The sequence below is a fragment of the Ammospiza nelsoni genome, chromosome 1 (genome assembly GCF_027579445.1).
Source record: "Ammospiza nelsoni isolate bAmmNel1 chromosome 1, bAmmNel1.pri, whole genome shotgun sequence".
NCBI classification, from domain to species: domain Eukaryota; kingdom Metazoa; phylum Chordata; class Aves; order Passeriformes; family Passerellidae; genus Ammospiza; species Ammospiza nelsoni.
Genome location: NC_080633.1, coordinates 69,729,237 through 69,754,949, shown reverse-complemented (window position 1 = coordinate 69,754,949; position 25,713 = coordinate 69,729,237). Strand labels below are relative to the sequence as shown.

At 40.4% G+C, this 25,713-nt stretch overlaps 1 protein-coding gene across 1 annotated transcript; it reads left to right on the top strand.

The window, feature by feature from the left end:
* Positions 1 to 1,273: 1,273 nt before the first annotated feature.
* RIPK1 (receptor interacting serine/threonine kinase 1) lies at positions 1,274 to 24,623 on the top strand. The gene is made up of 12 exons (XM_059474719.1): positions 1,274 to 1,496; positions 5,808 to 6,019; positions 7,593 to 7,746; positions 8,660 to 8,797; positions 11,110 to 11,338; positions 12,188 to 12,337; positions 13,502 to 13,578; positions 16,610 to 16,700; positions 18,869 to 19,429; positions 20,942 to 21,013; positions 22,847 to 22,999; positions 23,673 to 24,623. The coding sequence occupies exons 2-12, from the start codon at positions 5,868 to 5,870 to the stop codon at positions 23,957 to 23,959; spliced, it is 2,064 nt and encodes a 687-aa protein (XP_059330702.1). The 5' UTR covers positions 1,274 to 1,496; positions 5,808 to 5,867; the 3' UTR covers positions 23,960 to 24,623.
* The last annotated feature ends 1,090 nt before the right edge of the window (positions 24,624 to 25,713 follow it).

Here is a 25,713-nt window from a genome sequence, read left to right as displayed (position 1 = left end):
ACCAATCGCAGTGCCCAGAGGGCTGGAGCAGTGACAGAGTCACCATGTGGCACAGATCATAGTGTCCAGGGACCTCAAGTGACAGAGTCACCGTGTGGCACAGATCAGACTGCCCAGATAGCTCGACAGGTGACAGAGTTACAGTGTGGCACTGTTTGCAGCCCCCAAAGAGATGGAGCAGCAGCAGAGTGAAGGTGTGACACCAATCGTAGTGCTCGAAGAGAGGCACTGTGGCAACGATAGGGCCACAGTGGGGGAGCAACTGGAGCGCCCAGAGAGCTCAGGAAGCAACAAAGTCGCTTCTCTGGGAATTAGCATAGCGGCCAGAGAGCTGAGGCAGTGATCGAACCACCGTGTGGCACCAGTTTCAGTGCCCAGAGGGCTGGGGCAGAGTCCTCATCTGGCAACGATTCTATTGCATTCACCGTGTGGCTCCGATGGTAGTTCCCAGAGAGTTCAGACAGTGACCATGGCACAGTGTGGCACAGATCGCAGTGCTCAGGAGTGACAGATTCTTTGGTGGCACCGATCGCAGTGCTCCGAGAGCACTCGGCCACTGGGTGCTGCTTCTAGCCTTCCGAGCTGCCTCTTTTGCTCCGCCTCCCGCTCCGGACTCAGAGATTATTTAAGTGGTGGCGCGGTGGGGGCGAGCCCCACTGCCAGCGGCGCCCCGGGAAGCGGCAGGGTTCCCAGAGGCCAGAGCACGGTAAGTCAGGGGCGCTAGAGGGGGAGAAGCTCCTTAGAGTACAGGCAGCGACAAAGCCACGATGTGGCACCGATCTCAGCGCCCAGAAAGCAGCGATAGGACCACCGTGTGGTATCGGCTGCAGTGCCCAGATTGCGGGGGCAGTGACAGAGTCAAGGTGTGCCCAGGGGGCTGGGGCAGTGCAGAGTCAGGGTGTGCCACGGATCTGAATGCATAGAGGCTCGAGCTAGTGCCACAGTTCCGTGTGCCATCGATCGCAGTGCCCAAAGGGGTCGACAGACGACAGAGCCATTTTGTGGCAGAGATTGCAGTGCCCAGACAGCTCGACAGGTGACAGGGCCAGGGTGTTGCACCGACCATAGTTCCCATAGAGCTCGACAGGTGACAAAGTCACGGCGTGGCCACGATCGTGGTGCCCAGTGGCTCAGGCAGTGACCGTGACAGATTCTCTGCCGGCAGCGATGGCAGTGCTCGTAGACCTCGGGCGATGACTCAGTCACTGACTGGGCGGTTCCCGCGCCTCTCAGAACCTTCCAAGCCGCCTCCCTCGCTCCGCCTCCCCGGGACGGAGGCATAACTTTAGGTGCATTAGGGGCTAACCCCATTGCCAGCGGCGCCCCGGGAAGCTGTCGGGGTCTCCGAGGCCAGAGCGCGGTAGGGCAGGAGCCCGGAGCGGGAGCAGCTGGAAAGGCCGCGCTGCTGCACCGAAACCGAAACCACGGCGGCGACCCCGCCAAGGGGGGTGCGAAGGCGTCGCCGCGGTGTGATCCGAGGGGCTGACGGTTCCGAGGTGAGGTGGCTCGGTGTCGATGTAGCGCTCCGTCCCATCCCGCACCGCTTGGAGGGGCTCACGGGGAAGGGGAAGCGCCGGGCGGGGGAGCGGTGCGGACGAGAGGAGACGGCAGCAGGAAGCCGCCGGGAGGAGAGGGGCGATATGGTAAATCGGCCAACGAGGAACTAGGCCAGAGCAGCTGTGCTTTAGGGCTTCCCGGCTCCTCGGGGAGTAGGCGCCTCTGGCTGCGGCCAGGCCGCGCGGGGCCGAGCGGGAGCGCCCGTCTCCGACAGCTGCGGCCCGGTGGGGCGCCGCAGCCAGACAGCCCTTCCCGATTGCCGTACGGAATCGCTTCTGTGACCAGAACCGACTGGAGCAGCTTTGCACCGGTACTGGCTACTGCACAGATCCCATCCTTTCCTCTTCCCACGCTGCCTCTACTCCTGTGGAAACTTCTATTGCAAAACACCTTTGTTTCCCTTGAACTGGCTTCTCCTCCCCTTCCCGTGGAATCCTTTCTGTTAACTGCTGGCGGCCTGACACAGGTATTTTCTTTGCTATTTCCAAGAGAAAAAAGGGGAAAAAAAAACCCTTTATTAGTGAAAAGATTCATCCGGTGAAAAATCTGAGCAGAAGGGAAAGGTTTAGATGGAGTGGGTTATGATATTTACAGCAACAGATCTGAGATACCCTGTTTTGAATCATCATTGACACAGGCAATATTTTTGTTATCACCTGTAGCAGCCCTTCTGCTTGTCTCCTGTTGGTCCTTTGGGTATACCAGCTTTGGCTTCTGTTCTTTATTCCTTTCCATTACTGACTGATAACTCAGTGGCCACGAATTTTGCTACTTGTAAAGGTGCTAATTTTCTCCAATTAAAGTTTATAGTACCTCTTAAGAACTTACGTGCTGGGAGCATCATTAGACTACAAAGGCTCCATGTTTTGTCATATTACTGTGCTAATGTGCTCAGCCCTCCTTAACCATGGAGGTCACATCATTACAGATTTGTAACTGCATCAGATCAGTTACAAATCGTTAGAACTGAGCAAAGCACTTTTGAACAGTGATTAGGAATATGACAGGATGAGCTAATGTCCAGGTTATGATCCTTGTGAATTTATATGCCCTTTAGGCATTAAAGGAGAGGACATAACCATGGTGTTAAAAAGAAAAATGCCACAAAGCCACTTAGAGCTGCACTGTCCTCTTCTAGAGAACACCAGCCATAATGGTGGACTGAAATTCCTCTCTTCTACCAACTGGTATTAAAAATTTTCATAACACATGTTGGTATTTGGTATATATGAACCCAACTGAATACAAATGTTCAGAATAGTATACAGAAGAAACTGCTTTATAATGAATCAAGTACACAGATGACAGCTACTTTCCAGAACATAAATTAACCACTAAAGTATGCATAGCTTCTGTAAGGGTTGGCTGAATTAAGCTGCAAAATTTCTGTTCTCTTAACCACAGATACTTAATTCATGAATTGGTGTGTCCTAAGTACATATAAATTACCCTGTATTTCAATAAGAAGCAGTAAGGTTGGAGTGAACCTGAGCCTTTGAGGTTCTGTCCTTGGTTTTTTATAAATTGATATTTCAAGCTATCATAAGCCAATATCTCATATTAAATAGCATACCAGAATAAGTAGTCTTTGCTTCAAAGCCTAGCTAGACATTGTGATATTCATTCTACAAAAACAAAACAAAACTCTGGGTTTGAAATAAGTCATTAGATCAGACAGCTTCTATTCAGAGTACCTCATTACTTAATAAGAGCACAAAAAAAAGCAGTGGCATCTTACCATGCCCAAGGGGGAAGGTTCCCTCCCATCCAATAAGAAAATTCCCTCTTCTTAAATGTTACCCAGCTCACTTCAACAGACACCTTATGATTTTAGAAGTTACTACTTCCTTTGAATTTCCAAGACTTTTGGTCATAGTGACTACATGTGGCTTGCTAGGAAGGAACAGGTAATTAACATTGTAAATAAGAACAAAGTTCTGCATCTGTTGCAGTTTTGGGCAGAGATATTTTTTACCAGGTTATATGGTATCAAATGCCAGTCCCAAGCTATCAGTGGTATTAATGCAACTTTGGAGATTCGCCGTTCAAAAATGCACATCTACTTTGCATTCACAAGAAAAGCACGTGCAAGTCTTACAACTACTACCTAGCTGCATAATTGCTGTTAGCATGGAAAAATTAACATACATAAGTGACTTCAAACTTATTCTTGGAAGGGAGACCCAGATAAAGAAGCAAGATGCTAGTTTATGCCATGTTTGACTCTGATGACTGAATTTAGGCTCTTGTATATGTGACATCCACCCCATCTGCACAAAAGTCAGTATGACCACACCAACAAATCCAGAGAACCATCACCAGAAACTTCCAGGGAGATGAAAGCTCAGCTATGAAAGCAGCAATGGGCACGGCTATGAGTTATTTGTTGCCTGCTATTTGATTGGCTGTAAAGGAAAAACAAAAACCAAAAACAAACCAAAACAAAACCCCAAAAACAAACAAACAAAAATCTTCACCAAAAAAAACCCAAAAACAACCACCCAAAAAAACCCCTACCACAACAAACAAAACAAGAACAATTTCCTCTGATCATTATTAGTCATAGTAAGACTTACCTTCTTACTAAATGAATGCAGCCATATCCTAAGGCCTGTGCTCATAATGCAGGCTAGCACTGCAGCAAAACAAAGCTTTCATCATTTTGAAGTCCATAAAGCCAAAGCAGAAAACTCTGAAGAGAGGATACTGCTCTGGGTGTAGGGAGGTTGTTCCCTATCTGTGCTACAGCAGCCCATAGAGTCTCTATATGTACTTTGAAAAGAAAGCTCTTGCTCTCTCTCTTCTACAGGCACAATTCATAATTTTTTAAAAATTTAATTTATTCTTCCCTGTTTTGGTTTGTCAGTATTGAACTGATCAGACCATTTCCAGCTTAGCATTGAAATGTCTGTCTTCCTCAGGTACCTACTTTCCACACACACTAAGTCCTTAGATCCCAGACTTCCCAAAGAGGGTGTGGTCATGAGGCAGTCAAAATTAGGCTGCAGCTGGTATTCACAACAACATTAAGCAATCTTTTCAATTAGAGATTGGATGATACAAATGCACAATAGTTTACAGGAATTGGCAGTCGTTTGTTGGTCTGGAAAAAACTTGGGAGTCCCTTTGCTACACAATTTAGAGCTCTTAGTTACCCAAAGAAGCCAATCTACTGTTGCTGGTAGTGGCACTTAGAGGTGGTGCCTTTCTCCCAGCTCCATCTATCTGTGCTGTAGTTACCCAAGATGAGTGGAAAATGAACAGCCCTGCCAGTCTCTTGCACTTTGTCTTTTCTCAGCAAACTCTTTCTTTACCTGATGTAAGGTGCTTAAGTTAAAAACTTAGTGAGGGGGGAAAAAGCAGAGCTTGTTGGCTTGCACCAGTGCTAGCAAAGCAGCTTGCTGGCATGTGCTGAAGGCAGGGGCTGTCTAGACTGGGAAACATTAGGCAAGAGAGTACTGCAGCCTTATCAAAGGATTAAAATTATTCTGGCATCCACTTGTGCTTACTTACCTATTACTTATCTGTTACTTACCCATTTCATAGGATCCCCTAAACTCTTTTTTTGTCTTGATGCACTTAGGAGTTACTACAAGCCTTCATAATTTCTTTGTTCCCCTTCTTTTTAATGGGCAGAGGAGAAGTTGCCATATGTATTCTTTCCTAGCACTTGTCACCTTGAGATCATGTGCAAATAAGTTTCCCTCAGAAGCTGAGTCCTTCATTTCACCCTCCATTCAGTTGCTTGGTTTAAGCTTTAAGCAAATCCTTTAAACCTAGGTTTGCAAAGATGCCTAAAAGGTAGCTTAGGGTTATGTAGGAATCTGGGCCCCTGACAGCCCATGTTCAGGCAATTCAGAAAACAAGATACCTATCAGAATCATTAGGCACTACCTGCCTTTGGGACCGTGGCTTTTTTTTTGGTTTTTGTGGGGTTTGGATTTTGCACATATGGAGTGTAGGGACAGATCTACTGTATATTGAATAGATAAAAACTATTTATCGGCAGCACTTTGAGATCTTCAGGTGAATAAATTATTTTACATCAACTGAATATAACAGTAGTGGGTTGACAGGATTAATCTTTAGGTCTGATTCTGTGAGAACTGCAGCATTTTTGGTTTCTAACTGAGCATTCATAAGGGTCATGACAGTTTAATGTTTCTGTCCCACTCCTTCAATGTACACTTATTTAGTGGAACAGCTGAATGCTTTCAATGACACTTCATTTTCCCTCCTTTATACTGCAGGAACAGGAGCACGAGGGTGCTTGATTTTGTTTTAATTGCCAAGCCACAAAGACTGCAGCCATGTCTCTGGAAGATATCCACATGAACACCAAGGATTTGCTTGAGAAAAAGCAACTAGATGCTGGAGGATTTGGAACAATTTCTTTATGCTTGCACAAGAAATATGGATTTGTAGTATTAAAAAAAGTGTATACAGGACCACAGCGCACTGAGTAAGTTCCAGATCTCAGTTCTGATTTTCAGTTGGTCTAAGTCCTCTAAATTCAGTTAAGACAAACCTAAATGGAGTGTAATAATTTCAGGTCTTTGGCTTCTGGAAATACTTTATGTGGGGAAAAGAAAATAATACTAACAGCTGTCCTGCAAATTTTCTCTTTTTTTTCCCCCCTCTTGTTAAGAATCAAGAGGACTCCTGCACACTTAAGGAAATGCAGAAACTCAGTGGCCACATGATATTTTCAAACTTGCAGATATGTTTTCAATGAAATTATCCAACTGTAGATGTCCACTAGGAACTAAATGCACATAAATTATCAGCAGGACTCCAGTCTCATGTGTGTTAATACCACAAATGTAAACCCGTCTCCCTTGAGAAAGAGCAGAGTGAGCCAAGCCCACTGATTTAATTCAAAGATTGAATGTCTATTTCAGTGTATTCAGGTCACATTGCAGCTCTACTCCCTCACAGCCATAACAATCCTAAAACTCTCCCATGAGTCATCCACTAGAGAGAGACAAAATTTCATGTTTTTTCTCCTTTGGGTTATGATAAATAAATTAACTGAATTTTTATTTTGCTGGTAGAAAGCAAATTAAGAGATTCTAGTAGTTTGCAGCCTGCAATGGCAGTTTGGGATGACCACAGTTAGAATGGACTAGACTGCCAAGTGTATTTTTAGGTTTGTGTTTTTATTTTTTCATTACACAGGTTCATAACTCTCTTATTTCTTAAAATATGGAATGGTAAGTCTTTAGCAAATTTTTTAAACTGAGCCTAATGCAAACAAAACAACTGGTTTCTTCCCTAGTAATACAGGGGAACACAGATGGAGAAAGCAGTTTCCTTTTAAGTCAGAGGGTAGAAAAGCATTAGCAAGCAGTATAGTTTCAATATTTTCTTACATCCTTCCGTCTGATGACTAGAACAGGAACAATAATAAAAATACCATCTTTTCTATTCATTATATAATGGATATTATCCTTTTTTAAGACCCTTAGTGAGCTCCCAGCTATGTACCTATGATTATTGATGGATTGTACTGAGGCCAAGATAATTGTTAAACCAGTAATTGTTAGCAAATGCTGTCATCATTTAGTAGGTGTCATCATTAGTATGTGTGTGGCTCCCTTGTAAGAAATCCATTTTGAACATGAAGCCCTTTGGAAATAAGACCTCTGTAAGTTACCTGTACAAGAAGTAGTGGAGTGGATCTTGATCCTTCTTGTTCCAAGGCTCTTTCAGCTCTGCCCAGTTGTCACCCCAGTTAAAAGATTTGGACATCCACAGCTACCTACAAGAAGAATGCTTTTGCAGTTTCTGAAAAGCAGGCCTTAAAATCAGACTGAACAGTCTCTGTTTTAGGCATTTGAGCAGAGTCTTAGAGAATATAACCTGGCATGAACAGATCTGTATCAATTAAAAACAGCTGAAGTATGGTTAATCTTGCAGGGGTTCTAGGGTTGTTGACATTTTTGGCCATGGTTTTCAGCCTGAATCAGTGTGATTTTCATCATTTTGTTCTTTCTGGGCTGGCACCTAAATTGAGTGTAATTTCTGTTTTACAGGTACAATGTTTCCCTTCTTGAAGAGGGCAGGATTATGCGCAGACTGCAGCATGACCGTGTGGTAAAGCTGCTCGGTGTCATTTTGGAAGATGGAAACTACTCACTTGTGATGGAGTATGTGGACCGGGGAAACATGATGAAAGTGCTACAAAATGTGAGCAGTCAATTACTTCTTCCCTTAGGGTTGGTGAGCTGTCTGAAAGGGACAGGATGTTACTGCCATAGTCAGAGAACGGAGTCTTGAATTTCTTCTTCTTTTTGTATTAAAAATCCAGTGGCAGAACTGCTTTCTCTAGAGACAGCAGGCAATGGCTTTCCTGTGCATCACAGAGGAGCAGATCAATTGCAGATTAAAAAGTTCTAGAAGGGCTGTAGAGATAAGTGGAGAGTTTGCTAAATATGTAGCAAATATTTTTAAGTATGGAGTGACTCTAGAATTATTTTAATGCCAAAATTTCAATCCAAGAAGGACCTTAGAGCCATAGAATATCCCTAGTTGGAAGGGACCTTGATAGATCATCAAGTCCAACTTGCACAGGACAACCCCAAAAATCACAACCACCCTCTGGGTGAGGAATCTTCCCCTAATATCCAGCCTAAACCTTGCCTAATCCAGCTTTCTACCATTCCTATTGCTGACCACCAGAGAGAAGAGATCTGTACCGGTCCCTCTGCTTCCCATCATGAGGAAGCTGTAGACCATGATGGGGTATTCCCTCAGTCTCCTCCAGGCTGAACAGACCAAGTGGCCTCTGCCCTTCCTCATATGGCTTCCCCCCAGATTTTTCACCATCTTTGTGCCTTCCTTTGGAGGCTCTCGAATGGCTTTACATCCTTCTTAACTTGTGGCCAAAACTGCACATAGTATTCAAGGTCAAGCCATACCAGTGTGGAGTAGAGTGCGACAATCACCTCCCTCATTGAAAAACTGGAGATGCAGGTTTTTCTTACCATAGCTTAAGCAGAGGTACCCTTGGGACTGAGGAATTTTTTTTAAAGACTGAGTTTTAAGTTGATTGTTGTAGTTGCATTTTTTAACAGATGGCACTTCTTGTTCTTTCTTTTAGCTCTCACTACCTTTGTCAGTGAAAGGGCGTTTCGTGCTGGAAATCACAGAAGGAATGCTTTATTTGCATGAGCAAGGCTTTGTACACAAAGACCTAAAACCAGAAAACATCCTTGTGGACAGAGACTTCCACATTAAGGTAATTGTTAAAATGTGAATGGAGAAGGTTGGTGATTTGGGTTGAAGAACCCATCATAGCCATGCTGGTTAGAGTTCCTAATTTGGCGGAATCAGTAGATGAATGCCTCTGTAGTTTAGTGAATTATCACTGAGAGAGTGTTCCCTGGATTGCTGAATTATGGTGGCCTATACAACCTCTGAGTGTGAGATTTGCACAGTATTCCGCCAACTGTGGGAAAAAAAAATCACTGAGGGCATTAAAAAAAATAATGTAAATAACATAACAATTACATTAAAAAAATGTTAATACGAAGTTTAAAACAAAATAGAATGTTTTATGGATGGTGTCTTTTGTCCTTTATTGCTGTAATTTCTCCTCCTGCCTTCACTTCCTTTTTTTATTCCTTTCTTTCTTTCTTCTGTTATCTTCTCCTCTTTTGTATCCCTCTTTTCCCTTAGTCGCCATTTTAAAATGACATCCAGGAGCTACAAAAAAACCCCATCAGGACACTACTTCAAAGAATGGTTTATAAGCCTATTCCAAAGCCCTTCTATTAACTTCAGTGGGGTTTTGGATCAAGACACATAAATATAGAGGCTACTGCAGAATAAACCTGAGGGGAATTTGCAGCAGTCCTCATCAAATATCCTGTTTCTGGCCAAGGTGAGTTGTTGAAATAATGACCCCATTACAGTTTGAAACTATAGATTTAATTTCTGTGAAGAGAACTCTGTCATTTTCTATTTCTCACACATAAATTAGTAAGTAGTTCTTCCACAAGGTTAATATAGTAGCAAGGGTAGTATGAGCAGCTTGCAATAAGAATTATAAATTAATTTCCTTTCCAAAAATAAAAACTCATCATGATCTGCTTTAAATGTAAATTGTATGGGGAGTTTGGTTTCATCTCTCTTATATAGACAGGACCCAACTAGGCTATCATCACATTTCATGACAAACTGACCTGGAACACAGGATCAAATTCAGAATCAGATAAGACTTCCTTAAGTAACTTGATCAAAAATATAATTTAAGGCAGCTGTTGTATTATCTCTGCTTGAATGTGTCTAACATTGTCAATCATTAGAAAGGGAAATAGTGGTTCTAGGAAATTGTAAGTGTAGAAAGATTTGTCATATCCTTCTCTATCACTACACATGAACCTGGACTCCTACTTCCTCAGCAGAATTGTTGCCCAGATTTTCCACTGAATACACAACCTCTAAACATAGCCCAGGGCTGCAGAAACTCAAGAGGAACAATAAGCTAGTTAGAGGCAATAAGTGAGTTAGAAGTGAGGCAAGGTGTCATCTTGATTTTATCTGAAGTAATTGAGTTACTCAGCTCTGTTTGACAGCTGCCTGTGGCCAAGAGAGACATGCCCATTTTCTTTCAGCTTTCCTCTCCTGTTGACCTCCTGTTCCCTTGTGTTAGCACTGGTGCTAATGAGAACAGCCTGTCTTGATTTAGGAAGCCAAAGCAGCAGATTACCATTTACCTTGTTGGCAGTGCTATCCTTCTGTTGGGGAGCGCTTGGTTCAGCAGGCTGCTTGACTGCCTTGCACCAGGTCTTCCCAGGTAGGTGTCAGTCCTGGAACAAGAGGAGCAGAGGAAGCACATAATAGGAAATGGGAGAGAAGGGAAGGATTACTTTCTTCATCACCAGCCATTAATCTAGTTGCAAAACTGCACCCTAAAGTTTCAATAATATCACATTGTCAACACACAGTACCCAGGTATCTCTGCTTTAATCTATTCCATGCTATTCTTTTCCACGTCTCTGTCATACATATCCCATCATTTTAGATTCTCTTCTTTCCCTCTTCTGAGGGAAGATCTAAGGTGGTTGAGTTAAATGGAATCTGAATGGGAAGGGCAGTGAGAGAGGAGGCATATCTGCCTGTCTCATAGATTGATTCTAGGTTTGAATCTTAGATTCTTCTCCTATGAATCTTCTGTTCTCCTGTGAGCACTGCAAGCAGACTTCAAATAAGTTTGCTAATGTGAGTGAAACCAAATTTCTTCTATCCTCACATTGTGCAAATGTTCTACACTTACACAATATGAGGATAGAAGAAATAATAAAAGTTCAGCCTTATGGCTCCCAAGTGGCAGTGACGCTTTATTTAGAACAAAAACCAAACCAACCAACCAAAGGAAAACAAGAAAAAAACCAAATAGTTCGTTTTCTTTTTTTAAGTTGTATTTTTTTCACTATTTAGTTTTTAGATAAGTTATTAGATTTGTATTAAGACTTGATAAAATTGACACTGAATGCAATACTTGTTTATCTCCTCTTCATTACAGCTCTGATGTGTCTCATTTTTCAGATTGCAGATCTCGGTGTTGCCTCCTTTAAGAGCTGGAGCAGGCTGACCCAAGAAGAAACTGTCCGACAGAAGCAAATGAAGAGCACGTACCAGAACAATGCTGGGACTCTTTTCTATATGGCCCCAGAGCATTTACGCTGTGTTAATGCTAAACCAGTGGAGAAATCAGATGTTTACAGCTTTGGCATTGTGATCTGGGCAATTTTTGCTAACAAAGAGCCATACGAAAGTACGTTATTTCCCAAAGGATGCTATCAGAAAAATAAGTTACAAATATTAAGCATTTAATGTTATAAAATTAAGATTAGTAGATTGCATCAGCCATGGCCTAGAATAGCACTGGTTTGGCACCTCATGACCAGTCAGAGGAATTAGTTGCATCATTCCTGACTTCTCAGCATGGACAAGAACCTCTGAATGAAATGCAGCCATAAGCTGAATCTACTCACATCTACATGGTGTGGGTACAAACCAGACTTGGTGGCAGAAATTAAGCAAACCTCAGGTGGGCCAGGATGGAAATTTTGACGGACACTATTTCCTGAGGTGGACTAGTTACACGTGGAAATGAGAATGATCTCACAATCAGTTACTGATTCTCAGCTGTGTGGTGCTCAATTGGTGCACATTTCTCAATGTGTACCAATGGGCTTATGTAGAACAATAGGAGCCAGCTGTGGAATTCCAGAGTAACACGTTTATAATTTAGAATGGATTTTTGCTATTTAAATGGCTAAATGTTGCCTGCGTGGCCATCTTTGTGTTCATATCTAGTGCAGCGCTGATGCACCTGAGAAGCAGGTACTAGAGAGGTACCTCTGTCACCCTTACTCACACTGTGCATGTCATACATATCAAAGTAAATCCATTGATCTTAAAATAAGTCTCTAATCCATGGAAGTCAGGGCAGTGGATTCAAATTCACTAATGTAAAAGATTTTTAACTGTAACCTGGACCTCTTTGAAATCCTGTTTTACATACCCAGAAACAGACAGGGAGCTATTTCATTGTTTCTTTTACCTATGGAAAGGTAGCAAAACCCATGAGCAGAACCTGATAGGAAATTTTATTTTTCAGATGGTATAAATGAAACTCAGATTTGCTTTGGCATCATGAATGGAAACAGACCAGACATAAAGGAGATCACTGATAAATGTCCAGTGCAAGTTATTGACTTAATGAAGCAATGCTGGGATGAAGATTCAGAGAAACGTCCGACCTTTGCAGGTAAGGCATTACTTTAGGACTTGTATTTGTTTGTGTCCATTGATAGCTTATAATGCAGAAAAACATTTCAAGAGTATTTTCCTCTTGAAATAAGATGGGGTGTTTTTTGAAAACTGAAATAGCCATGCACATAATCTTCTCTTTGGTCACAGTACAAAGTATGCTCTTTGTACTATGACCAAAAATGGGATCTGATCCAGCATTTGCAGATTTGAAAAATCCTAGTAAGTGAATGGAGCTGATTAAGACACTTTATCCTTGATAATTTCTTTTCAGCATAGTATAACCTTATTGCTGAAACTTACATAAAAACTAACATCAAGGGATATACTATATCTTGACCATGACTGAGAAAATACCCTATTCAAAATACTCCAGATTCAAAAGCTTCCTAGTTATCCTTCCATAAGCAACGTGACTGACTTTGATAGCTAATCATCCTTTCATATGGTCAGATGGCAAAACACTTCCAGTCAGTAGAAGTCTTGGCTGAACAGTCTGGGAAGGAGGCTAAGAATAAATAAGTAAAAATTCTGTATCTCATTGTCTCTCCTTTCTGCCTCAATACATAGTGCCAAAAAAACCCCAAACAAACCAAAAAACCAAAAACACCCCAACAACCCAGAAAACCCCAAAACAACAAAAAGAGGGGAAAAAAAACCCCAACCCGCAAAAAAGACCCCAACAAATAACAGGAAACTGAGGTTTGTATTTAGACTGGGGCATCAACAACTTCATATACAGGCATGTATTTAAATGCTCAGAGGAAATGTGTATCTCATGAGGAACCCACCTACTATCTCCATATTAAACATATATAATCTAGTGCTAATAGATTAAGTTTATGCTTGTGTTGGATCTTAGCTTCTGATTTCCCCATATGCAAGCCAAGGAAAGATGTTGTCAGCCACTGATTATAGACAGATTTCACCATAAAAAACAATACAACAACAACAAATCCATAGAAGTCATCCTGTTCTTGTCACTTTTTGAGACTAAATGTACCATGTTATTTATAACAAATTATAAATGTATGTATACCTTTCTTGTTTCTGACATCGAAGTCTTCATTTGTCATTCCTTTTCCATCAAGATTGTTAACAGTACAATTCACTTTTAATTTCCTTTGAAAACCATTTTCACTTAATTCTTTTATTTTTGCAGAAATCAGTGAAAGATACAAGCCATTTTACTATGAAGAGCTAGGAAAAAATATTGAAGAAGATCTGAAGAATTTAAAAGTGAGTAGCTTTCTAAGCATTTTAAAGTTCCCCACATTGCTTCTTCCCAACCCCAATTATGGCCAGATTCTGCCACTTCAACACTGATCATGCTTGATTGATACAATTTCCTGCTGTGATAAAATAGCTGGATTTGTGAATGAGGGCAGAGCAGTGCATGGCATTTATCTCAACCTTCAGAAGGTTTTCAGCACTCTTCTCCCAAACTACTCTTGTATCCAAGTTCAGATGCTGCTGTCTGGATGGGCAGGTGAAAACAGGTTGGATGGTGAGTCCCAGAGCAGTTGATGAGTCCTACTTCACCTGCAGGCCAAAAGCAGCTGCAGGAGTGCAGGGGGCTGGGACCTGACCTGGTTTACTCCTCTCTCAGTGACCTGACAGAAACAATGAACACACATAAGGTGTGCGCCAAACTAGAAGGGCTAATCAAGACAGTCACAAGGACAAGGCTGATAGCTGCAGGCTAGAGGAATGTGGTGACAGAAACCTTGTGAAATTCAGAAGGCACAGGAGGAATGCTGGGATTAAATAACCCCTGGCTTCAGTGCCACCCAGGGGCTGCCCAGCCAGGGAGCAGCACTGCCAAGAAGAAGCTCAGGGTGGTGGAGAGCAGCGACCTGGGCACCAGCCAGAGCCTGCCTGGCACCAGCAGTGTCACAGGCAGCAGGTCTGCTCAGACCTTGTTAGTCCTTGTAGGAGATGGCAATTCAGCCCAGACATGCAATGGCTTTGGAGGACAAAGAAATAGCAGCCTGCCCCTGTGTGTGAGGAGTCTGAGAAGAGAGAGCCAAGCTCTTCACAGCAGCACATTGTGTGAGGACTAGAGAAAAAAGACAAATACAGAAACAAGAGAGACTCAAACTTGGATGTAAGAGTGAAATTAAAAAAACCCAAAACATTTCCCTCTGAGGAGAACAGAGCAGTGGCACAAGTTACCTACAGAGGTTGTCCAGTCACCATCATTGGAGGTTTTTAAACCTGACTGCACAAAGCTCTGAGCTACCAACTCCAGTCCCATAAGTGACCCTGCTTTGAGCAGGAGGTGGGCCCAAGGTCTATTTCCACCTGAGGGGCACACTGATTCTATGATGATATTTTGCAAAAGCTTGTCATATATCCACTAAGTCTCACTCACAAAATGTTATTCATATAAATTAAAAAGTGGCAGAATCTAATTTAAAGTAACTTCATAAATTCTTGGTAATTTTTGCCCTGTCTTCAGGCAGTGTCTCATGAGTCTCAGCCTGCTTGAGACCAGGAAGGTATTCCACAGTAATATTAACAGGTAAAAGTTAAAATCAGATCGTTTTCCTGTGTCCAAGTTGGTTTGTCTTACTTTTCTGGCTGTAAGTTTTAAAATTATGATTAAAATAATAATTTCCTGACTGAAAATAAGAGAATCATAACTTCTTGAAAAAATGGGCTGATAATGGAACCTTTTTATCACAGATACTATGAGTTTCATCACTTGACTGTATAGACTTCACTCACAGACAATACAGAGAGTATTCTTAACTGAGAAAAAAAACAAAACAAAACAAACTTCCTTGTGAAACCATTCTTTCACTTTTTTTTAAATGCTTCCTTATCACCAAGTCTTCAATTGTGGAAATAAAAATTACTCATTTCATGTGATGTTTATGAAGCACCAGTAACTGTTCAAAAAAGCAAGAGAGTTTTGCAAAGTGAAACTGATAAAGCAGATCTCTTGGACTGATTTGATCAAACTCCCACTATGAACTATATATATATATGTCTAATTTATGACAGCAACCCCAAATCAGCACCATGGCAAATTTTACTACATGCATTAGCTGTCTACAGATGCACCTCTCGTATCATAGGGACAAAATGACTATTTAGGAAATGGGCTGTGAGTTTATTACTTTCTCAGGAAGGAAAGCATCCATTACAATCAAGGCACAGATTGTGAAAAGTGGATCCTGGGCAAGTCATTATGTGAATTACAAGTTCAGCTTCAGTAGCAACCTGGCTTAGAGAGTTTGGGCATAGCCTCTCTGCTGTCTGCCCAGCAATCATGGAAGCCTCCTAACTAAAAGGATCACAGAATCACAGAATGGTTGAGGAAGAAAGCAACCAGAAGTCATTTGGTTTAACCCCTCTGTTCAAACAATTCCATTACTCAAGTAAAATTTAAGGACCTATGGTCCTGTGGTAATGTGTGTTGGAATGCTACCTTTTGCTTTTGGAGGGAAGTATATTTTTTGGGAAGAGATAGGTAGGAATTGTTGATTTTTAATCTGAGAAAGTACTTATTTGGTTTAATTAAAAAATACTAACATAAACTCTGCTTTTGGAAATTATTTTATGAGTAAGCAGCACTTGGGGAAGTTGAGAAATAATTTTTGCAGGTTAATAAAAAATTACTTCCAGCAAAGCCCGAATAATGGGAACATCAAAAGAGTAGATTTTGCCTTCACTCTAGTTAAGTGAGGATGAGGGTTATAGAAAGGAAATTGCACTGCTTCTTTCTGAAAATTTACTCTAAACCCCTAATTTCTAATAATCTTCATAAAAGTCAATGTGCCTAAACCTGAATGTTAATGATTTCTCACCTCTTCTTCCCTGTTGATGAATGAGCTTATTAAATATAGATCCACAAATCAGGATGCATGTTTACTACCTTTACCTCAGCAGCATCCCCTCACTGAGATTGCTTGCGAAAAGTCTGGCAATTAAATACCAGTCAGACAATCCAGAGCCACTCTGGATTAAGGTCACATTCATGTAGGCAAAGATGTTGTTTGGTCAAGTCAGAGTATTATATACTGCTGTTATACTGCAGTCCTCTTTCCCTTCATTGAAGAAAAGATTTTGCCCACCTGTAGCAAAGCAATGGGTATTTCCTGTCAGGCTGTGCTCTCTGAAAGAGATGGAATCTTTTCCCAGAGACTGATAGAGTCTATTCATCCAGGTCACTTCACAGTGAAGCTGTGCTGTTTCATATTCTACAGGTACTCCCTTTGTTTAAGCCTTTGCCTATAATTTGATCATTTGTTCTCATGTGCAGAAAATGCAGCCTGAGTCAAATGAACTGCTGCATAGCATGGAATCCCTTCAAATAGATGCTGCACCAGCAGATAGCAGCAATGGTCAAGTAGGTAAGTCACCAGCACATAATTACTCTGTCTATTTGCCAAAGATAAAGTTGTGTACAAAGCAAGTAACTTTACCATTAAGGGTTATGAAGAGACTCAATTATTCAGCACCTCAAAGAATTGTAATCACTGAGATGATGTTATTTGCTCCCAGAAGTTACACTTACAATTTCTATCTCCTTTTACGCTCTTATGCTTTCCTCTTCCATGCCAAAAATTTTGTTCAACATTCAGCTTTACAGTGTCACTTTGTTAATTACTTTTCATACTTGATCTTTCTTCTCATCTTTTAGTCATGCCAACTGCTTGGTTTGTAGGCTTTAGTTTCATTAAGACCTTTCTTTTTCCCCCTCCATCCTTTCTTATGAATGCTTTGAATATGACCAAGATACATAATTGTAAATTATTCCTTTGTTTAGGACTTTGCTCTCTAAGGAATCTGAGGAACACTGGTAGACAGGTTTTTTTCTCTTTTCTGTCATACTTTCATCAAATCTTGGATGAGCTCCATTTTATAGAGCTGGCTCTCTAATATGTGATAATATATCTAATATGATAAAGTTAGAGTTTTGTAGTAGTGTATCTGGAATTCTCTTACCAAAGTTTCTTAATGTCAAGGGACACAGGATCTTATTTGCAACACTGATTTACAAGAAATAATAAAACAATCCAGTAAAAATAAAATTCTGCTGAGTTATCACGATTAAATTAGTAATGTTAAACTGTAACATGCAACTAATAAATCTTCCCCAAAGCCAGGTTTCCCACAACTGTTCCTCAGTAGAACTGATGGACTCAGGGCAGCCCCACTGCTCTATTTTTAAGTGAGTGTAGTTACATTTCCTGTGCAGAAAGAGTCATGTATGACTGCTGCAGTTTGCAGATGCTCTCAAGTTTTAAGTCCAGAGACTTTGTTGTGAATCTCCACTGCAGAAAGATGCTATCTTGCCAACCTGTCAGTCAAAGGCAGGGGTTTCTCTCTAGTCAATGGGCATCACTCAGACAGTGGCAGTGAAGGCATCCCACAGGATCTGTCCATACATCTATCTCAAGCCTGCCCTGGAGAGCAGATGCCACATAGTTTATGCTAACACTGAATTGCTAAGAGCTGTCACTTTGGATGGGGTTATTTCTGTATTAACCATTCCTCCCACTTCCTCTCTAGCAGTGATAGCAAAACAAGCAGAGCAAGTCCTACTGAAGGTGCTCTAATATGCAGCCACCCAAAGGAACCAGTTTTGGTCCTGCCTAATACGGGCTGAAATAATGTAATTTGGGGGGACCCCAGTTCACTAGCATTATCTGAGCTAAATAGAAGCACATACATACACTTCATTCCAGTTTTACAGTGCTCTGTAAGTGTCCCTTGCTTCAAGCAATGTATGATATTTTCTAGAAAAGTGTGAAGCTTTCAGAACTTTAAGAAAGCATCTGTAGTCCTACCCTTAAAAAATAATTACAAGTAGCAACAAACATATTTTTATGTTTCTTATTTAGTCTCAGAATGCTACAGCATCATACAGATTATACTCCATCTAGCTCAGTTCTGAAGTAGAGCTTCCTTTGATACTGACAATTAGGTTGAAAGGTATAGATGACACAAACTATTTTATCTGGTAGACATTACTTGTAAAAATGTATTCTTTGGAAGAGTATTCATATCATGACATACCCAGACAGAACATTTTACATAATCATTTTAAATAAGATTTTAATGACAAATTATATGTGCTGTATGAAATTACACCTGTTATTACAGTGACATTATTTTCCATCCTGTTACACCTTAGTTTTGAACTGATCAAACTCCAGTTAATGCCAGAGGAGACACACCAGTAAAGCAGATCCTACAAATGCCTCCAGGAATGTTTGTTTCAGTGGTTGAAAACTTGATATAAATACAAGTAGAGTACACAGTGAATTCTCACACTACTCGAGCTAGTGAGATTTTAACACTGATAGCTTAAGCAAACCTGTACTTCCTAGATAAAAATCTGTTCTATTTGTCAGTAAAGCTATGTTTTATTTTATAGAATGTCTTATGCTGGAAGTAATGTTTTATTGAAACCTTTTAGATATACAATAATAATAAAGTGGGTTAATAGATCATTGCAACAAGTTAAATACTTGCATTTGAATGTTTTCAAACATTTAATGTGCTTTCCTTTCAGATCAGCCTAATTCTCTGCACAGCTCCCAGGGTCCCATGACCAGTGAGGTTAATGAAGCCCTGTTTGCTGCCTCCCCTGAGAACCAGCCTGTTGAGAGCTGTGAGACCTCATTTGTACCTCCTGATAATCTGGAAAGAAAACTTGAGCATGAATACAACTACCACGCCTTTGGGAGCCGGATGGATAAAGCAGTTCCACCTGTGCTGTACAGCCCTGAAATGATAGAGGAGGAGAGGAGGAGGAGAGTTTCCTGCGATCCATTTGCAAAGCCATCCCCTACTTCTCAACTGAGTGAACTGTATCCAAGAGCTGAAAAAATAGGATCAAACACTAATCCATATTTCTGGCCACCGGCAGCTGCAACAACACCAAAACAGAATGTAGATGTTTATTATGGGCCCAGTCCCAACAGTCTTCCAACAGGAAACCTGGTGGATCCCTATGGATTGTGTTCAGCCAGTAACTTTAGCCTAAGTAAACATCCTGTGCCAGAATCTGGACAAAACCTGACGTCACCGACCAATGTAAACTGGTATTCAAAGAATTCAGACACAGATACAGGTGAGATTCCTCCTTTTGCAACACTTATGTTTCTGAAAACACACTTTTCCTCTATTCAGTGAAGTGGTCAAGAGAGTTTTGTAGCTCAGGGAACAACCTGCTTATTGCAGGCTGATGTGTAATATAGAAAGGGTGAATTCTTTTCATTAAGTTCTTTTTGTTGACTCAAAGTTAAAACACTGCAGCTTTGACTTCATTATGCTGCTTTCACTGATGTCAGGCTGCCAATTGCAAATGAACCATTTCTAAAGCATCAGTGTAACAAAAGAGTATGAGACCCAACAGCTGACTCAACAGCCAAGGAAGAGCAGACAGCAAGTACTGCTAAAGCAGCTCCCAAAAACCAGGAGCTGCTACCAGTCATTCTAGTAAAGCTGACCAGAACTTTGACTCTCAAAACTGTAACATTCATACCATAGGTTCTACTCATGAAGAAACACTTGTAGCATTTCAAAAAATATATGGCTATTTTTTAGCTTGGCTTGCAGCAAGGTGAGAGATCCTGAACCTAGGGAGCCAGCAAGGAGCTGAGGTTTGGAACTGGTTTCTCCAGAGAGCTCTGCCTGGTGCTGAGGGAGAGCTGCTGTTGGTGTTTGCTGGTAAGCCATGGAGTAGAAAGGTATGGAGACAAAGAAGGAAGAGAATATCAGGCATTAACAAAGCATATAAATAAGTGGTAACTGCAGACCTACAAGATAAAACTTTGAGGAACTAGAGACAGCATGAGATGCCTGCTCCTACTCTTGAGTATTTTTAGCATGGTGTTATTTTCCAGGTCATCTCACAAGAAAATGCCTAGCTTTTTACAAGCAGAATGCCACAAAAGTGTTTTTCTGTTGAATTATTAATGCAGAGGCTGTGATTAGTTGTTTATGTGAATTTATTTACTGACATGAATCCGAGGGCTGTCATGTCAGAAGACATGCATTAGAATTTCCAACATCACTAATAAAGGAAAACCTTCTGTTTGAAAGAAATAAAGAAAACATTTATTATAGGAAGACTGTGTGAAATAGTGTAGCAGATACCAGACTGAGGTGCACAAGAGCTGCATTTCAGTTCCTCACTGACTTGTTGAGTGACTCTAACCCATATGCTCCTGCTGCCCCAGTATGAGTTGCAGCGCCCATCTGTGAGTATCCAAAAACTCACACTTGGGAGCTTGGAATTTGCCAGTTTGAATACCTCATACATGCAGCTCAGTCTGTGACTTCAGTGTGCTCTGATCCCACACTGCCCGGTGTTCCTACACCCACATGGAATCCCATTGTCCTCTCTGAGATCCAAGGATGGTTAAGGCTATTAGTAACTCAGCAAAACCTCATAAGATCAGTGCTTAAACTAGAGTTATTCAAGGAGACACAATCTTGCTAATTAAAAAGCTTCTCATTTCTGTATTTAAGAGCACTGTATACTCACATTGTCACAAATATGGCAGCCATTGTTAAGTATATCTACTTTTCTATTTACATAATGCTTTTGGCATTTCTTTGAGGTTTTTTCTTTCTACAGGTTACAGGGATTCCACTTCTTTCCCAAGGGGAACGTTTGCATACTATCCTAGTGTATCCAGAGTAAGCTTAGGTAAGTGCGGTGGCCTTCATCTGCCCTGGTAGCCAACAGGCTGTGCATTGCATCCTGACCAGTAAAACAAAAGACTTCAGGAACTTGAAATAATTTCTGTTATTGCTTAATACCTCTAACCATAGCTGAAGTTTTCAGTATCAATAGGTAAAACTTAGTCCTGTCTCTATCAGGACCTAAACACAGCATTAAATGTGTTTTTGATAAATCATGGACAATATATTCTTTAATGCAAGAACTTTAAAAATATGAGAGCAGTGCAAGATCTCCTGTACACCTAACCTAGTCACTTCCTTAGATTAAACTTCAAGTTGCTGTCACTCTGCCCAGCTCTGGAACCACACACACATCTGGAACACTTTGTCCTATCTTAGTTTGCATTTTAGTACAAATTTCTAGCTACAGGCTTCATGCTGATCAGTCTTCATTGGGGCACAGGTCTCTACAGTTCTACTGGCTTGAACCCCTAAAGTCATGTAACATCCTTCAGGAGTTATTAATATATGCTCCTTTAAAGTTGTCTTGCTTGGGGCACTCTGAATTCTTTCATTAACCCTTTCAAAGGCTTGTCCAGTTTCTAAGTGGTCTACACTACAGAGAAAACTTGAAAGAGGAGGTTTTTGTCTTCTTGACTCTGCCCCCTTTAAATGATGACCCAAACCTAAGAAGCTGCAAAGTGTAAAGGCTTGGGAAAGGAGATTTATAAGTGTAGTAATTTTTCCTGTTAATACTGTAATATTGACAAAGTATGTGTATATATTTTCATATGTTATGCTAAATTCATTTTGTTGCCAGATAAGAACATAGCAAACATGAGATTTCTTTCTATTTTTAACTACAAATATGATGTGTTTCCTGAGTCCTCTGGCTCTTAAAAAAATTACAGGAATCATAATGTTATGAGTAGAAGTAATAATGTTATGAGGCATGATAAAATGCATTCCTTTTTTTCAACCTCATCTAATAATGCATACATATGATCTTTCTGCCCTGCAGTCCCAGGCTAGCATATATTAAGTTTTCTTAATCAGATTTTCATACATAACTATAGATGCTCACACTTCACATTGCAACTGAGTGTGTAGCAAGGATGTAACCATGATACCAGGTGATTAAATACAGAGCTTGGTGTATCATTTTAAGTGTCTGTACTTCAATTTTAGACCCAGGTTATGAGATTCACCAGTTAAGCTAGAGTTAGAATGTTTAGTGGAGAATTATCCAAGCAGAGTTCAGAAAACACTGTCAAGAGAACAGAAAACTGCCCTCTCCTAAACTGAATAGTGACTTAGCTTCATGCTGCATGTGGAAATCAGACAACAGTAAACCAAAGATCAAATTATGTGTTGTACTAATCATATTTTATGAGCAACGTGAAACTACATTTGCTGTCGTCTCGCAGAACTCAGAAGTCATAACTGTAAAGTTGCACTTACATCTATGAAAAATAAAGCTGACAGGCAGAGGTGAGCCTTTAAAATGTAAACAAAAAGAGCATTTGAATCAAGGCTGACCTCCTGAAGCTGTTAGGCAGCAGAAAACAAGACTGCTACGATGCATTCCCAAGGCACAGAGAACATTATTTACAGTCTAGTAACTATCAGCTTGGTTGTGGCACTCTGTCATAAAATAGACTGGGCTTTCACTAAAGTACACATCTGTATCACTGCACAGTGAAAATACACTCACAGTTGCCAGTAAATAATTATTTCTACATCAAGTGCAATGAATATCACTCCCCTTATTAGTGGAACTTTTTCCTCCTTATGTTACTTCTTGACATTTGAACCTTATGCTGTTGTTTGTAAATTTGTGTTAACGTTCCCTATACAGATGATTCAATCAAGTACAACATAACTAACAGCTCTGGAATTCAAATTGGATCCTACAATCACATGAAAATTGAAGATCAGAATCCGCATTTCAGCACTTGTTCTGTTGCTATGGAAGATATTTATTCTCATTATGAAGCAGTGGGTGTATTTGGTAAGAGAAATACCTCCCTAGTTTTCATGTATTCACCTCATAATTACCTGAGAATCATTTGGTTTGGAATGTATAAAACACACACAGGCAGAAGCAAGGCTAGGATTGGAGATCCTCACCTGACTTATAGTTTAAATCATAGAATATCCTGAGGTGGAATGGACTCATGCAGATCACAGAGTCCAGTGCCTGACATGACACATGGAAAACTAAAAGTTAAACCATGTAAGCAAGAGCCACAACAACTTCATTCAGATAGAAGTTGGACAAATTTGAAACGTAATTTATTTTCATTGGTCAATGCTGAATTAAACTATCTCAGTGTATTCCTAAGTAACATTTATGTCTCAGAATATAAAACATATACAACTCTTTAGGAATTCTAGAAAAGGCTTTTTCAATCTTGCAGGTTTAAGTGACAACCTATGATAGCTTCAGATCAAAGAGCAAATCCAGCAACTGACCTGTGAATACACATGTTCTGTCTGGACATTTCTTGCCTGCCATCATTAGGTTATGCTGCCTTCATGAAATCCACTTCTGATTGCATCACTAAGATTCTGTCTGTAGATATTACCAATAAGTATTTGGGGGAGGACAGGAGAGAGGGAGTGAAAGGAACAGAAGAACTGTTGAAAGATGCAATTTTGTTACACTCATCTTCTTTTTGCAGACAATACTACTGTCCTGACAGAAAAGCATCTGAATCTAGTGAGGGAAAAGCTGGCTAAGCAGTGGAAGCACTGTGCTCGGAAACTGGGCTTCAGTGATCCCGAGATTGATGAAATCGATCATGACTACGAACGAGATGGACTAAAGGAAAAAGTTTACCAAATGCTGCTCAAGTGGGTGATGAGGGAAGGTGCCAAAGGTGCTACAGTTGGAAAACTGGCCAAGGCCCTCTTTGGCTGCCAAAGACTGGATCTGCTTAGTAGTTTGATGCAAACCCAAGAAGAGTAAGTTTACTGAGAACAGACTTTCCAGAGCTCTCCTTTTGCACACTTTTGGAACCTATTTTTTTTTTGAACCTATTTTTTTACCAACCAGTTAATACCTCCAATAAATCAAAAAGTGCACATCACATTATTTTGGTCTTCCAAAGGATAAAAAAAAAAGCATCTTCCTTTCAAATAGAACGATTGTCCAAAGATGATAACAACAAAATACAAGACAAGTATCAATTCAAGGAGAATGCATTACTCAAAATTTCTACATTCTACTCTTGAAACATGTTGGTAGTCTCATTCAGTTCCGAAGATTGACCTATTGGTTGAAAAACTTGTATAGAAACTAAAATCAACCCTTACATTTTGCTAAAAGTGCCAATATTTATCATGCCAATATTTGACTGGTTGATGTCAATAATATTTTTCAGATATTTTTATAATTTTAATTAAATATAGATGTATAGAATTATGCACAATACCAGCATAAATAAAAGCAAAACCTATTTCTGGCTTTAAAACTCTGTAATTGATATTTTATAGTTATAATGTTGCATTATATTTTTACATTGTTTGGTAGAAAAGATTTTACAGGGTAAGAGTCTCATCAGCTTTATGAAATAATGAAAAAATATGTTAAATCAGTATGCAATCCAGATTAAAATCTCAAGAATACAAGAGCTTTGAGAAGTGAAAGGTGCCTTATTACCTCTTGACTGAAGACCCATTCTCCTATCTGCTCTGGAGACTCAGTGTCACTACATTCTGGATCTCTCAGGCTGCATTTATATCAGTTGGTTAAATGTGCCTGGAAATGTTACTGGATGCCAAGGGTAAACAGGCTACAGCCTGCTGCCAGAGTAGCACGTTCTTTAAACCTCCAAAATGCTGTGCAAAGACTATTTCACAGCACTCAGGTTGTTTCTGGAGAACACTGGAACAGATCTATAGTTTACATGATGGTATCCCAGTGCCTGGAAATGTTCCTTGTCACTCTGACTTCCTAATATTGACATAATCTCACTGTGCAGTATCTGTGAAAGAAGAATTACTGCAAGTTTTTTGTCTGAAGATTTATGCCAAATTCTTTTTATGAGGGACAACGCCTCCTGTTCCATCAGATTTACAGATATTTCAAGCAGATGTTTTGGAGCTGGTAATTTTTTAAGCTGTGCATAGAGCACTAGGTGTTCATCAGTGCTCATAACTATTAATTTTAATTGTCAAAAAAAAAAAGCTAATAACTTAATGGAGTGCAGTTAGAATGGATTTCTGCTCCTTGATACATTGATACCCACCATTTCAGTGGAAGCAAAATGAAACTGTAATCAAAGCAAGCATCACCATAATTGTCATCTTTAAACCTACTTAAAATATAGTGCATTGCCTTACAGTTTTGACTTAGCAACATGCTAAATTTTCTATAAACTCTAGAGTACAATATAATGATGTGGTTTATCTGTCTAATGTAATAAGCATACACTTCCCAGAAAAAGAAAAAATATTCTTTAAGCAAATAGAGAGATGGGGTATAGGGTGTCTTCTCTACGTCAGTCCATAGAGCTACAGCCAGCAGTTACTGTGATAATTCATTAAACAGATCCCTGGACAGATCACAAAGTCCATTTATGTCCTGTTAATGCTGGTTGCACTGTATTGCTACATCAGTTCCTGAGCCTCCATTGGTTTTTAAAGTCTCCCATATCTGCAGTCTTTATTTAAACAATATGCAATTTTTCAATCATAAGATCTTTGATTTCTTATTTGATA

Excerpts from the sequence above, each read along its gene's own strand:
- RIPK1 (XM_059474719.1), top strand. The coding sequence starts at position 5,868 with ATGTCTCTGGAAGATATCCACATGAACACCAAGGATTTGCTTGAGAAA. Across the intron at positions 12,338-13,501 it reads GAAACGTCCGACCTTTGCAG|AAATCAGTGAAAGATACAAG; the intron begins GTAAGGCATTAC and ends TTATTTTTGCAG. Across the intron at positions 16,701-18,868 it reads TAGCAGCAATGGTCAAGTAG|ATCAGCCTAATTCTCTGCAC; the intron begins GTAAGTCACCAG and ends CTTTCCTTTCAG.